Source organism: Taeniopygia guttata, chromosome 15 (genome assembly GCF_048771995.1).
Source record: "Taeniopygia guttata chromosome 15, bTaeGut7.mat, whole genome shotgun sequence".
Lineage (NCBI taxonomy): Eukaryota > Metazoa > Chordata > Aves > Passeriformes > Estrildidae > Taeniopygia > Taeniopygia guttata.
In genome coordinates, this window is record NC_133040.1 from 8,410,176 (window position 1) to 8,424,217 (window position 14,042).

The 14,042-nt window shown below is 47.0% G+C and overlaps 1 protein-coding gene across 3 annotated transcripts in view; it reads right to left on the bottom strand.

Moving 5' to 3' along the window:
* Positions 1–5,057: 5,057 nt before the first annotated feature.
* The window catches only part of ULK1 (unc-51 like autophagy activating kinase 1), a 72,925-nt gene continuing 63,940 nt past the window's right edge, over positions 5,058–14,042 (bottom strand). For 2 of the 3 annotated variants that reach the window (XM_072935967.1, XM_030285385.4), the window contains exons 24-29: positions 13,536–13,723; positions 10,805–10,983; positions 10,556–10,674; positions 8,826–8,983; positions 8,475–8,610; positions 5,058–7,500 (exon numbers count right to left, since the gene is read on the bottom strand). In XM_072935967.1, coding sequence (XP_072792068.1) covers positions 7,445–7,500; positions 8,475–8,610; positions 8,826–8,983; positions 10,556–10,674; positions 10,805–10,983; positions 13,536–13,723 — 836 coding nt within the window. In that variant the 3' untranslated portion in view covers positions 5,058–7,444. The remainder of the gene's footprint in view (positions 7,501–8,474; positions 8,611–8,825; positions 8,984–10,555; positions 10,675–10,804; positions 10,984–13,535; positions 13,724–14,042) is intronic. The other variant, XM_072935968.1, reaches the window with a different exon arrangement.

A 14,042-nucleotide genomic window follows, 5' to 3' on the forward strand; every position in this document is an offset into this window, starting at 1 on the left:
GCCACATCGGTCCCCCTTCCCACACACCTCCTCTTTGTGCCGGTGTCAAGCATGGGCACCTCTGCCTTCCCTTCCCCTCAGGTTTTCCTCCAGGCAATCCTTGTGCTCATGTTTCCTGCAGCAAGTTTTATCTGCACTTCATGGGAAAGCCGAGCTCAACAGGAGCCCTTGCCAGGCCACAGCATGTACCTCCCGAAAAGCTAAATGCACCTGGAACAGGTTTTTTGCTCCAGTGCTCTGTAGGACTGGGGAGGACCCAGTGGAGATGTGGGTTCCCTGGCACGTTGTGAGATTGTTGTAGGAGAGCCCACATGGAACATGGAAAGGCTGACACTTCCAAGCGGCCCAGATTATCACAGGCCTGTTATTCCAGCTAATAAGGGGAAGAAAGGCAGTACGTCCTTTTCTGAACTGACACTTCTGAGTTATTTCAGGAGGGAGTTGGAGCAAAGGGAAGATTTATCACAGGGTCCCAAGCTGCACTTTGCTTAGAGAAGTGATAAAAGATGGCCTGTCATAGTGCAGTGCTGCTGCCAAGGGAAACAGGAATACAAATTTCTCTATCACTGCAACCCGGCTGTCTTGAATCTCTTTTTGCCTCATTTCCTTAGGAAGTGGAGCTTATTCAATTGTCTGTCCGCCACATCCCTTCCTCCTCTTTCTGTGCCCTGATTTTGGCTCATTTCAGTAAACGTGAGAGAGGGGAAAAGGCACCAGTCAATATGGAAAACAGTGATGGGATAGGAGAAAGACTTGCATGGATATCCCATGAGGGAAAAAGCTTTCCTATCCCAGCTCCTTACCCCTTCTAAGAGCAGCCAAGAAGCTTCAAAACAGGCAGTACAAGCTGTGCTCTTAACCTGCTACAGCACACACTACCTTTTCCCTTTTTTAACTTGCGTATTTTATCTTGAGACACCTATGTATCATTTATCTATTTTATCTTGCTACCAAAAGCAAGGGGAAATCGAAGTGACTCGCCAGAGTGGGGAGAGTCAGACCCTCAGGAGGTCCCGAGTTGGCTGGGCACTGAAACCAGCATCGTCAGAGCTCTGCGGGCGCCTCACGGACACCTGACCTTTGCCAGCGGGCAGGATGGCTGCAAAACGGGGGTTGGCATGATTTTTGAGGCTTTTTGAGGCGGTTCATTGAATTCTCCGAATAATGGCAGCGCCGCTCCTCACCCCACACTGCGCCCGCCTGCAGATGGGGCTCTGGCAGCGCGCACCGCCACCTCCCCGCCGTGTCCTGGGAACTGCCACAGCCCTGGCCACACAGCTGTCCCTGCCAGCAGCCACCTCTGGCACTGCTCCCATCCTCCCAGCCCGGGGACACTGCGGGCTGTCCCCTCCCTGAGCAGCCCATGGCCCCACTGCAGGCTGTCCCCTCCCTGAGCAGCCTATTCCTGCTGGCTGTCCCCTCCCTGAGCAGCCCATGGCCCCAGTGCAGCTGGCTGTCCCTCCCTGAGCAGCCTATTCCTGCTGGCTGTCCCCTCCCTGAGCAGCCTATTCCTGCTCTGCTGTGGCAATGTCACCCAAGCGATTTTCTCATCTTCCTCCCCAAGGCCTGCTTTGAAATAGGAGGTACTTATTTCAATTCACAGAGAAATAAAATTTCTTTTGTATCAATAAAAAAGGCTCCAAGGAAACCTTGTGTTATGAAAGATGCTTCCTTCCAATTGTTTTCTGTTAAAGGGAAGGAAAAACTCGCTAAACTGATGTTGAGTGAGTTTAAGGGCTTTGCTGCCCAGCACTACAACTTCAGGAGATAGCAAATGTTGTAGTTAAAAGCCATTTACATCCATGCTGGGAATTGGTGACATGCAAAACTCAAAAGAGTGCCTTATTCTGCTCCTCCCCAACAGTTGTATATTGGGCATTAGCTAGAAACATGAAGAAAAATTGTGCACATTTGGGAACTCAGTTACCTTCTGCCCATGGTAAGAGGAAACCTGTGTTTGACATGCTTTAGCCCCTTCTTAGAAATACACTATTTAACATGTTTTGTGAAAGTATTCAAATCCCTTGCCAGGTTTCATCTCCCAGGAGAGGGGGTGGTTCTGACTCTATTGTCCCTAAAAAGGCTGTTTTTAGAAAGAAATGTCCCAGGGAAGTTTGCATCGTTGCACTACGTGCCATTCCTCACCCAGGGAATGGCACCCATGCTTAGTGCTACATTTATGGAAATAAATCTAAATAAATCCAACTGCTAGCATTTCTCTGGAGAGCATTAACTCCTGCCCTGCAGAGCTATGCCAGGGTATTGTCTCCCAACCCTTCCCCTCCTGGACTGTGAGGTGACCAGGCACAATGGGCCCCTGCAGAGAAGCCAGCATCAAGTTAAACACCAGAGAGCTCAAACATGCTGTGAAGGAGTTAACTCCTTGTGAAATAAAGCTTTAAAAGAGCTGGAAGCAGAATAATTGATCTTTGTATGGCCTTGGTTCAACACCCACCCACCCGTTTCTGCTTCCTTGATGTCACTGTCACCTCTGATCTTTCAGAGTTGAATGAGTGTGTTTTTGCTGACGTACTTACCAACAACTAAATATAAAATGGAGGAACAAAGCCAAAATGCCCTGGAAGAATTGCTTGGGTTTGTTTTCTCCTAGAATCAACAGCAGTATGACGTCCCAGTCAACATCTAGAAAGTTGTGCAATTTCCACTGGTGCTTTTGAACTCTCCAGGTCCCATGGTTCAGTGCTTTTAGAAGAGAGAGTGTATTACTGTTGAAGTTTTCCCAGCTAGCACTTTCCCCCTCTGCTCTGCTGCCTGTGAAAGAGTCCTATGGATTCAGCAGAGAGTCCTTTATCTACACAGGCATGTGACACACAGCGGTCCATCTTTCATTTGGCTACAGTATTTTCACCTGAACATTTGAAATTCTTAATGAGCAGCTTCAAAAGAAACCCCCCTCCCTTACCCTCATCATCAGCAACTTTTACATGTATTATGTACTACTGTCCCATGCTTCAGGGAACAAATATACACAAGGGTTTTCTACAAAAGGGAAAAAAATGTTTAAAAAAAACCCCAAAAAGCCCTGCAAATCCTCAAAAAACAAGCGTGCTGAGCAGAAAAAACAAAGAGCAGCATTTGTAATTATTCAGCTCTGACCAGCTTTTCAAGGGCTGCCGTGGGGTCTTGCCCAGGTTGTGCCACCACGTTTTCAGCACACAGAAGTGCAGTTTCTCAGCTTTGTCCCCAGCACTGATGGTGCTGCAGCTCTGCAGGGAGAAAGGATCGACTGTCCCTGCATGTGAGCCAGCAGCAACAAGAGCCCAGCGTTTCTAGGTAGGACTGTTCTCACAGAGCAATTCCCTGGGCTAGAAACAGAGGTTATAAACAGGGCAGAGCAAGAAAAAACACCCAACTATTCCAGCTCTCAGTAAATGATGATTTTGAAATAAGATTTTTTGCTTTACAAAACCACAACACAGTGCAGTAACTGTGGGGTGATGCTGCATCACACAAGTGCCTGGTGGGCAGGACTTTCCCCAGTGATGCTCATGGGCAACAATAACTCAGAGTTCAGCAAGTGGAGTTTTGGGAAATGTTTGGTGGAATTACGGTATTTGGCTTCTGAAAGTTTACAGCTGTGTGGCTGAAATTTTTGCAAGAATGGAAGGACTGGATTAATTAATTCAGCAGCTCTCCCACATCCCAGATGCAGGGTTTAGCTTTTCCTCCTAGAGCATTCTAACCCAGACAGAACAGGAACCTGTCCTGACCTTAAGTCAGTACTAACACTCTCAGTATCCTCACTGTCCCTTTTGCCATTTTCAGTGACTTTTTGCAAAGCTATATGGGCAAAAGAATTCTAAGCCATGTGCCTGCTCTGTTCAAAAAAGAAAACTGCAATGCATACAAACACAGCAGGAAAATATTTAATCTTAATTAAAAATACCCAAATGTTATCATGATATCACACTTCAAGTCCCTTTTTTGTTCAGCAGCAAGCTTGCTGATTCTGACAATGTAATCCTACAAATACTGAAATATGAATTGAATTTAAGCATCCAACTGGCTGGGGAGAGATCTGCTATCAACCTGTGACAGTTCCTAACCACTGCAGGAGGAGAGGACAGGTAATATGGACAGAGAAACCAGGAACTACAGCTCCCACCCAGCTGGCTTCAACTTTCCCAAATTCACAGGCTTCATGTGAATTCAGGAAAGGTGGCTTTCACCTGCTGTGTAAGAGGGCAGAAAACAGCAGAAAACAGCCCTTTTTTTGCCCAAAAGCTGAGGCTGGTAGAACCACACACATTATAAAGGCCTCGCCCAGATGCCACATGAACTGGGATTATAAAGGACTGAAAACAGGCCACTAACAATTTCAAATCAATTTTATTGTCTTAAATCGGTGTTGTACAATTTAAAGCCAAAAAAAAAGTCACACAAAACACAAATAAAAAATGTTGACAAAGTATCAAGCATTACCTTATAAAGAACATCATCATACACTCTCACAAACCTGAAGGTACGTGTAATTAGACTGAGGTTTCTTGAAATCTATTAAAGACGCCAGACACAAATGCTGCAACAGCAACAAAGCCATGACAATAGCAGGTGGACTACACTAGCAACTCCAGCAATGGTTGGGGGTTGGTTTTTGGGGTGCTTTCTTTTTTTTTTTTCCTTTTTTTTTTGCATACCTTATTGTCTACAAAGCAATAAATATTTTTCACCAAAAAAAGTTGGTTTCACGCTACATGCAGTTAGATAAAAAAGAAAGTCACCAAAGTGATGGCAAAATAAATCACTTTTTTTTTTTTTATTTCCTCCCCTACTTTTGGGGTTATTTTGTGTGGATTTTTTATTGGGGTTTTTTTTTGTTGTTGTTTTTTTTTTCTTTTTTCTTTTTTTTTTTTTTTAATTCAAGCACAGTGGCTAAGTTTCAAGTATTGAGAGGAAAAAAAACCATATATATACACGTTTGTGTTTGTGTGTGTATCTCTACCCATGCACACACATACACACACACACACACACAGCCTTGCATGTATATACACAAACACATACATATATATCAGTTGTAGGTCTGTAAACCACAATTCTTTCATTTTTTTGGAGCAATATATACTTGTATACATTGAATGTGGACGATTTTGATACATTCAAGTAATGAAGTACAGCTGGAAGGTTAGTGCTGAGCTTGCCACACACAGGGCTCACTGGGGCAGCAGATGTGGGTCCGGGCTGGGCCTCTCCTGGGCAGGAGCCCCAGGGCTGTGCCCGAGGTCTGGGCTGCAGGGTTGGTATTGCAGAGTCAGTCCTGGCTTGGTGCCTCCCTGCTACAGCATAGACCTTTGCACAGCTGGCCAAAGCCTTTCAGAAACAGTCTGGGTCTCCTCAGCATTGCTGTCCACAACGGGCTGGGGGGGTTAGTTGTTTTTCTCTTCTTTTTTTTTTTTTTTTGTTTTCTCCTTTTTTTCCCAGGCACAAGCACAAATGGCCACAGAAGCAGCAAACTGTGAGCCAAATACTGAAGCATTTGTGAAAGCTACACTTAAGCTTCCCTGGTTGGGGCAATTGGAAATATATTTACATTTCTTTATTGGCACTTCTGCTCTGTGAACAGAAACACCCATTGTTGCCAAATGCGGTGCCAGCTCCAAAGCCCATGAAGTTGCTCCTGAAACTCTTGTAAAGTATCACACTGAACGTGCCAATCTTGAGAGGAAAAAAAAGCAATGAGGACTTAACCACCATGTGCAAAATATTTTTAGATCCCCAAAACTAAGCCTGAGGTTTCGAGTTGCTTTCAAAGATGCTTTTCTGCCCAGCACTACCACAATACTGCCATGACTCTGGAACGTCACACTCATGCTCTCACAGACAGATGGAAGGCAGGCAGCTCCCTCTCACACTCATGCTCACAGCACCTAAAGCCTCATCCAGAACTCCAGCCACTCGCACCCACAGTCGCATTTGGCTACAGAGTCTCCTTGAAAGAAATGCTGAACATAAAACTGAACGCTATGGGATTTCTTTATAAAAAAGAAAAAACAACCCTAGGAACAAAAACAAAGCAGCAAATAACACTTTTTAAAAAATGCATTTCCAAGTGTGTGGGATCCTAACGCCTGTTCTTCAGCTCTTAAAAAGCATGGAGCTTTGTAAAGACTGTCCTTAAAAGAACATTTAAATAAAAAACAAATCTTGGTACTGCCAGACTGCAAGTCAGCTTTGCCTGGTGTGGAGGAGGAACAGCACAGACTCTGCAGTGCTCTTTGCCTCACACTCACGAGATACAGTACAGTTAAATACGTACAGTTACACACAAACCATATCAATATCAATATATATTCACTCTTAGGAATACATATTAATATACGCACACACGTAGTGCAATAAAACAACCAGGAAGCAAGGAAAGGAATAAAAAGAACAGCATTCCTAACAGTCGTGATGTTCCTGGGTTGTTGTGTGATGCAAAGTCAACTTCTCAAAGTTCCCATAGTGTGTAAAGTGCTCCTTTGATTCACAAAGCTAGTGTTTTCAGTTTGGGGGGCTCCAGGGAAGGGTTATTGAGCCAACAGCTGAAAGCAGGACAGTGCTAGTGCTTCCTCTGGGTAGGTACGTGCTGACAGGAGAGCTCAACAGCCACGAGTCCTTCACACTGATCCCACTGAGCCGGGGGACCAAGCGAGGAACGGATTCATTTTGGCTTCTTACAAACACGGGAGTGTGATGCTTTCTGCTGCCCTCCTGTTTCCTGCACAGCCCCTTTCCCTGCATTGTTTGCCCATCCAGGCAGGCAGAAAGGGAGCCCACACAGCAGCCATGAGGTTTCCAGGCTTCCCAGCAGCCACACATCCTGCGCCTCACTCAGCGAGTCTGTTGAGGTGAGAGCTACTTCACAACGCCAACTCCCTCCTCTCCAAGCACTCCAAGGCATAAATACAAGGAGAAAGGACAAAGGAGAGAGTGGAGGGGAGCCTCCAGTTGCCAGGGAGCTTGAAGATGCCTGGCTCTCAGCTGGGAAGGGGAAAGTACACAGACTGGCCTTTATGTCTGAATGACACACTTGGACGTCAACTGAAGCCAGCAGTTTCAGCACATCCATTGCCTGCAATGGACACAGCACTGGAATACCCTGTTCTTAAGCAAGAGGGATAGGCAGCAGTCTTATCCTTCAAAGTGCTGGGAAGAAGCAGACTTCTATCCTTCACCCCCTCTGACAACGAGGGAGACCTTTCCACATCAGCTATGTCTTCACCCAGGCCTTTGGGCAGGGAATTGGTGCTTGCTGCAGTCACACGTCCCCACAAAGGAATCTGAGTCTGTGGAACAACTTCCCAAAACGTCCAAAACCAGAACAGCGAGCAGTCCATCCTGCAGGTGTCCTACTGCCAGAGCGGTTTCCCACCACAGCACGGGCTGTTGGGGATGAAGCCATCAGCTGGGATGAGGTGTGTAAAGGACAACACCGCTGGAATCAGGCACAGAACCCCGACAGCAGAGCCGACAGCCTGCGCTCGATGCACAGCTTACCTGGGGAAAAAACAGCACAAGCCATCAGCTTCTCATTTTCCTGCCAATGTAAAGACCACCACTGGAGACTGAAGAGAAAATGGAAAACATGCAGTAACATTTTAACAAATCTAAGCAGAACTTTGAGAATCATTACCAGGTACTGATGAGGCAAGTGAAGACCTGACCAGGAACACCCTCCTGGGAAGGGACAGGTCAGAGGGTTGAACAGTCAGAGATCTGACAGTGAAAGCTGGGAGGCAGCAGAGCTGACAGACATATCAAGATTTTACAAAGACCATACTTGAGGAAGAATTGATTCACTTCCAGTTATTGGAGCAGCTTTTTCCAGCAGGCAGAATGGCTCAGGCTCTCCAGTGCTATTTGCCATGGCCTGCACTGGGAGAGCCCATCCAGCATTGACAGCACCAGGTTCTCATCATCTGAGCCCAAGAATCTTTCAAAAGCTATATGTTTGGTAGAATTCATGCCTTTCACAGGAATACTTGCTGTATTTCTAACTTCATCATTTTACTGTTCATAAATACGTAATCATAGACCTGAGATCTAAAATGAAACACACACCCACTACTGCCTATCAGAGAACAGCTCAATCAGGAAGCTGGAACTTGCAACACCAGGATAACAACTGGGAAAGAAATCTATTACATGCATTAAGTGTACCTCTGAATCAAAAGATGGGATCTAGGTTTGGTAAGAAACAGTACAACAGAACCTACTTGGTATTCCCTATTCACTTAGCCCTCTCAAAATGTGGCTCAGAACAGAGAGCTGCATTTCTAACAGTTTTTCTGTTGGAAAAGCAGGAGACCAGGCTGTGAGGAGCTGTAACGAGCCAAAGGAGCTCTGCAATGTCCATCAAGATGTAGCCAAAGGGAAAAAAATGGTGCTGGGAGCTGAAATTTCTGATCCATACAGCTAAAAAGAACACATGTTCTAGATGGGGAAATAACAAGAAGTCACCTAATACTCACATTTACTGATGTTTTCGATGTCCCCCTGTTCAGTGATGATGTTCAGGAGCCCCTCCATTAGCAGCAGAGCCTTGTGGTACCTCTGTGCACAGTCCTCTCTGTGGTGGAACATCTCATCCAGGGCTGCAGACTGCACCTGAGGGCACCAACCCAGGGCCAAGAGCTTACTCCCAGAACAAATCCAGCCTTCCCAGCACAGTCCCTCAGCTGCATAGTCACCCCCTTGCCCAGCCTCCAGAGGGGAGCATTCCCTCCATGAGGGGAAGCACCTGCTAAGGCCACCAGCAGGAAGCATTACTGCCCAGCACTGCTCTGTGCTAGCCCCAGTCCCAGGCACTGTGAGGGTTTTACCATTTGCACAGCGTAGCTGAAGATGAGCTTCTCTGCAGTGATGCTGTTGATCCGATCCATGAGCTTCTGTTTGTCCAAGAAGAACCTCTGCAGTCTCATGTTGAGGCAGTGGCAGGATGATACACTGGATTTGTAAAGCTCATTTAGCTTCTTCACAACTACAGTACAAGAAAGAAATACTTGAAATGGTTTTTACTCACAATTCTCCATGTGCCTCCCCATCCCCACGTGCAGGACCCCAAAGGATTAACCTGGAGACAATGGGGTTCTGTCAAAGAGACTGGCAGGACAGCCCTGCACCAAGAGGATTCTTTTCCCTTTCCTCTGTCACCTTCACCAGCTACAAGCCTGCACATGGCAACTCCTGCACAAGTCTGGCTCACCTGAGGCTGGGTCTATTTTTGTTTCCCTCAGCAGTCACAAGGCAGGAGCAGTTTGCTCTGTACAGGATGTCTCACACACCAGCAGCAGATACAGAGCTTCTGCTGCTTGATGGGTGACGACATGCTGTGAAGGGGTGCATGGCTCACACGTGGCAGCTCTTGGAGTGTGGATCAGCAGCACTGACTAAGCAAGGGAGTCTCTCCTGGGACTCTGCTGTCCCACTAAGAAAGGACACAGATGCCTGTGAAAGGCCACCTCCTCTCCTGAAGCAGGAAGGTTATGCAACAGGCAATCAGGAATCAGATATGACTCTCAGTGATTAAATAACAATCCACAAATGCAAGGGATGCCACAGGCTGAGTCTCCCTAGCTACATGGCATGATCTACACAGAGTACTGAACACAAACTCCCACCAACATCTGATGAGTACTAACTCCTACACACACATTTGAAAATCCCCACACTGAATGAAACAAAGACAAGCCAGCCTTGCCCAGTTCCCACACACTGAAGAAGAAACAACACTACAAATCTAGAAGCTGCAATCTGCTCTGAAAAGAAGTGATTTATTTGGGTTATGACAACTTTCCTGTTAGCCTGAACTTGTGGAAGATGTGGAGCTAAATTTGGTGTATTTTGCTCCACATTGGCTGCTACAACATATGTGTTCAATTCCTATTTAACTTCCATTTTCTTACACCCCATCCAAGGCAGCACAAATACTTGCAAAGACAAAGCTCTTGGGGTAGGTGGCTGGTGGGTCAAGTATTTCAAGTGCTTCCAAAAACTCCCTCAGCAATATTACAATGGGAGTTTAAAAATTATTTTCTTCTAATCAATGACTCACAGCCAGCTCTCACCACAGCCAGTCAGATGCAAATGTAAAGCTGTTACACCAGCAAAGAAGTGACTCTGGCATTACCAGTACTTCACTTCCTGTGTTTTTGTTTCACTTGAAAAATCATCACTGCCAGGACGAGTCTATTTGCTGAGTAAGCACTTCCTAGGACCTGCACTGTGTAATTAAGCTGAGCTTATATCAGGTACACATTAGCACCTAAGAGAGAGACACACAAGGAATCAGCTAAGATACATCCCCCCTCACAATTAGTGCTGAAGAGTCTCACAGGAGCCTGACAATAGCTCTGAGCCATAAGGTCTATGTGAAGAGAGGAACGTGCTCAGCGTGAATAAATATCCAGCTGCACAAGGGAACAATCACAAATGAGCCCTCACCACCCTGGTGGCGTTCACACTCACTCCACCCCCTCCATACCCTCTGTGACACTTTTAATAGTTCCATTCCAGGTGAGCCCTTTGCCCCATGAGTGCAGCAGCCCCTTACCTTGCTTGACGGTGGAGGAGAGGCACAGCTTGCCAGCTTTGATCTGCTCTATGGCCATCTGCAGCCCTGAGGACAGAAGTTCTGCCACTTTCAGGTACAGCACGAGCTGCTCTGCATAGCTGCAAAGAAAGCAGACAGATCAGTGTGACAGCAGCTCCATGTCCCCAAGGACTGTGGGGACACAAGGATATGTGGGGTGAGAGACAGCGACAGAAAACCTGGGAGAGGAGCAGCTCTGCCAGTCCTTACCTCCACTCCCGGCTCAGCAGGCTGATCTGGTCGGCCACCACGCTCTCCTGGAGCTGGTACTCAGATGTCACCGAGCTGCCCATGTCACTGGAGCTGCCCTTCAGAGCAGCGATTTCCATCACGTAGTGCACGAAGGCCAGCGTGAAGCGCAGGCTGCGCAGGATGTCCGTGTGCTCTTGCTGTTGAAGGGATGCCAAGAGGGGGTTACAGGGAAAGCTGCTCACCTGAGCTGTGCCAGCAACCCACTGCAGCTCACAGAAACAACACCTCACCCCCAGACCCCCTTGCACCTCTGCCTTGGGCCAAACTCAGCCTGGAGCCTGCACTGCTTCCTCTTCCACAGTAACAGCAGCAAACAACAGTCCCAGCATAGAAATTTACAGACAGCTCCCTAGAGAAACTGGTCAGGCTTTCTCTAAAATTACAAGCTCCCTTCCCAAGGAGCATCCCAGCACTGTGGGATTCCTTCAGAAGTCAGCCAGGAAGGGGGAGAGACAATCTGCACCATAAGCCCAGATCTTGTTCCCACTACAGCAATGCCAGTGTGGATTTCATGAGAGAGAAAACCTCCTACACCAAAAATACTGCCAATTAAGTGTCTCCCACCCTACATCCCAGCCTTCATCCCCTCCCAGTCCAGTGCAGTGAGCTTTGGGTGAAGTTCTTTGAGGAGACAGCAAGGACAACCTTTTATCTGCAACTCCTGCCCAGCTGGTGAGGGAAGTGGTCATTTCAGAGTAGTTTTTCCTCTGCTGTTACAGATCAAAGGGGATTATCCCATTTCTGGGAAGCTGCATTGCTTAAGTCACTGCAACCAGTTCTGGGAAGTTAGTATTTGTGGAAAAACTGAATGCCTGTGGGTCTGCAAAGTGAATTGCTGCCTGGGTCATATGCCAACTTCATTGTCTGTACTCTGTTGAGAAGTGGGTAAGTTGGTCTTCAGAAATTCACTGTCTCACTTCTCTCAAATGGGGTAAGGATGTTTCCTACATCAATTTACCAGGAAACCCCCATGCTCAAGATCTGAGAGCTGCTTTCTTTCCTTCACTGGGCACTGGGCTGCTCAGGCAGCTCTGACTATCTGGAACATGAATCTCTCCCTCCCACCACCTTGCTACCTGGACAGTCCAGTATGGTGAGGAAGTGTTATCTCCAACTTCCTCAATTTTCTTTAAAAGCAGAGGAGGAACTTGGAGATTAAGTAATTACCAAGTCATACAAGAAGTTTGTGGCAGAGCAGGAAACTGCTGAGATCTTGCAGGTCTCAGCCTCTTATCTCTAACCCACAGGCAGTCCATCCTCTGCCTACAGTCAGCTTCTGTTAACTGTGCTGGTATTTATGGCCTCATTTGCCATCACAAGTCTTCTGTATCCATCTCTGTATTGTATTTTTAGAGCACTTGAAAAGAAACTAAACCCCAAGCACCAGTATGCCTTGTCTGCACCTAAAGAAACTTTCACAAAAGGCAGAAGAACCACCCATTTGAATACCACAGCAACTGTGCTGCTCAAGATAAACATGGGCACCTAAGCAGTGAGACCTCAGCGCCCTGAAAGATGAGCAGAAACCAGAAAACCTGCCAGGTTTGCATTCTGGCCAACTCCACAGAGCACAAGAGGGTCTTAAAATCTGCTGTAAATTATTTGTGACATGCAAACGGATTACTGCGCTCAGCAGAAACGACAACTGAAGCCAAATGACTCATTATAGCCAGAGAAGCTGAGTGCTGTTCCAAGATCAAGTAATACTTCCTTAGGACACTTCTCTTCAGACCAGCATCTGAAGTGGTGGGAGCTGGCAAGGCCCCAAACTTCTGCCACCTCACCCAGGTAGGATGCTCAGTTAAACTGACTGCTGTAGTGATCACATCATTGCTGGAAGCCTTTGCCCTGTGGCTTTACAGGTAATGAAGCCAACAAATGCAATCCAATGCAGAACTGACAGAAAAAAAGAGCTCAACAAAATCTGAAGTAGAAGAGCAAACCCACATCCTTAGAACAATGCGTGCATATCTCTCTTGGTATCTTGGGGTTTTCAGCAACACCAGCAAGTGTCAGACACAAAAAGCCTTCTTCAGTCCCAGACAGCCCAAGGAAGTATCACAAGCAGAGCCAAAAGCATGACTGAATCTGCCTCCCACCTCCACTGCAAACGGGCAGCCTGACCTACATTTCAAATATAACTCAGCTATAACAGCATTTGCTCTGCTTCAGCCTGCAGAGAAGCAGAGCCTGGCAGCCTTTCAGCTCCACAATCTGGTTCAGCTCTTCTGGTGCAGAACACGGCGTCCCCCCTACCCCCAGCAGGAACAGAAGTGTCAGGTTTACTTTGTTTTCAGACCCTTTCAGCAGACACCATATCACTGCTGACTCCCCAGGTGCACCAGGCAGGCACCTGACACACTGAGCTACTCATGTTCTCAGTCAGCCAGTACTAATGCTGAGCCTTTTAAAAAAGGAGAGCCCCAAAGCAGACAGGTTGGCTTCAGAGGCCCTTAATACAGAATGCATTGGATAACTGATCTTCCAAGCTGCAATTTCAACTTTGGGAATGGGGAATTTTAACCCCAGTCATGGGCTGTTACATTGACTAAAGGGCTTGGTGCTGAATATGCCCTGGGCTTTCTGAACACCTCACTGGCCTTGCTCTTTGCTGTATTGTTTGCTCCAACTCTGGAAGCAAAGCATGAATTTGCTTTACTTTTATTCCCTTGGGATACACCATACCCACCTCCATGAGCGTCTCTTCGGGCAGCTCTGGTGCCTCAAATGTAACAACACCTTCCAGGTTGGCAGTGATGGGATCAGCAAAAGTGTACCGGAGACTCGAGGGGCCCTCCAGAGCCTCCCCAGCAGCTCCCACTGCCAAGTGCCTCCCACTGAAGGAGCCTCCAGAACTGAGAGAGCTGGAAGACCCCACTGTGAAGAAAAACAGACAAAAGAATTAACTGGAGGTATTAATAGCAGGTCAGGCAGACATTCCTCATGCAGAAGAGAGAATTCTGTAGGATTCAGGATCCTGGATCTGACAGGAGCCAGCAAGAGGTACTTGGGAGGAAGATGCAAAGACTCTGGATGCAGAACAATCACTCCCCACCATAAGCTCCTCAGTGACTCAGGCATACCAGCTGACAAGCTCAGGCAGATTTAAGAACGACGATCATTTACGGAGACAATTCAGAAGAAATTCTTTTCCCTTTTTTTGGCTAAACCTTTTTGAATCCTGCCACAATATCTT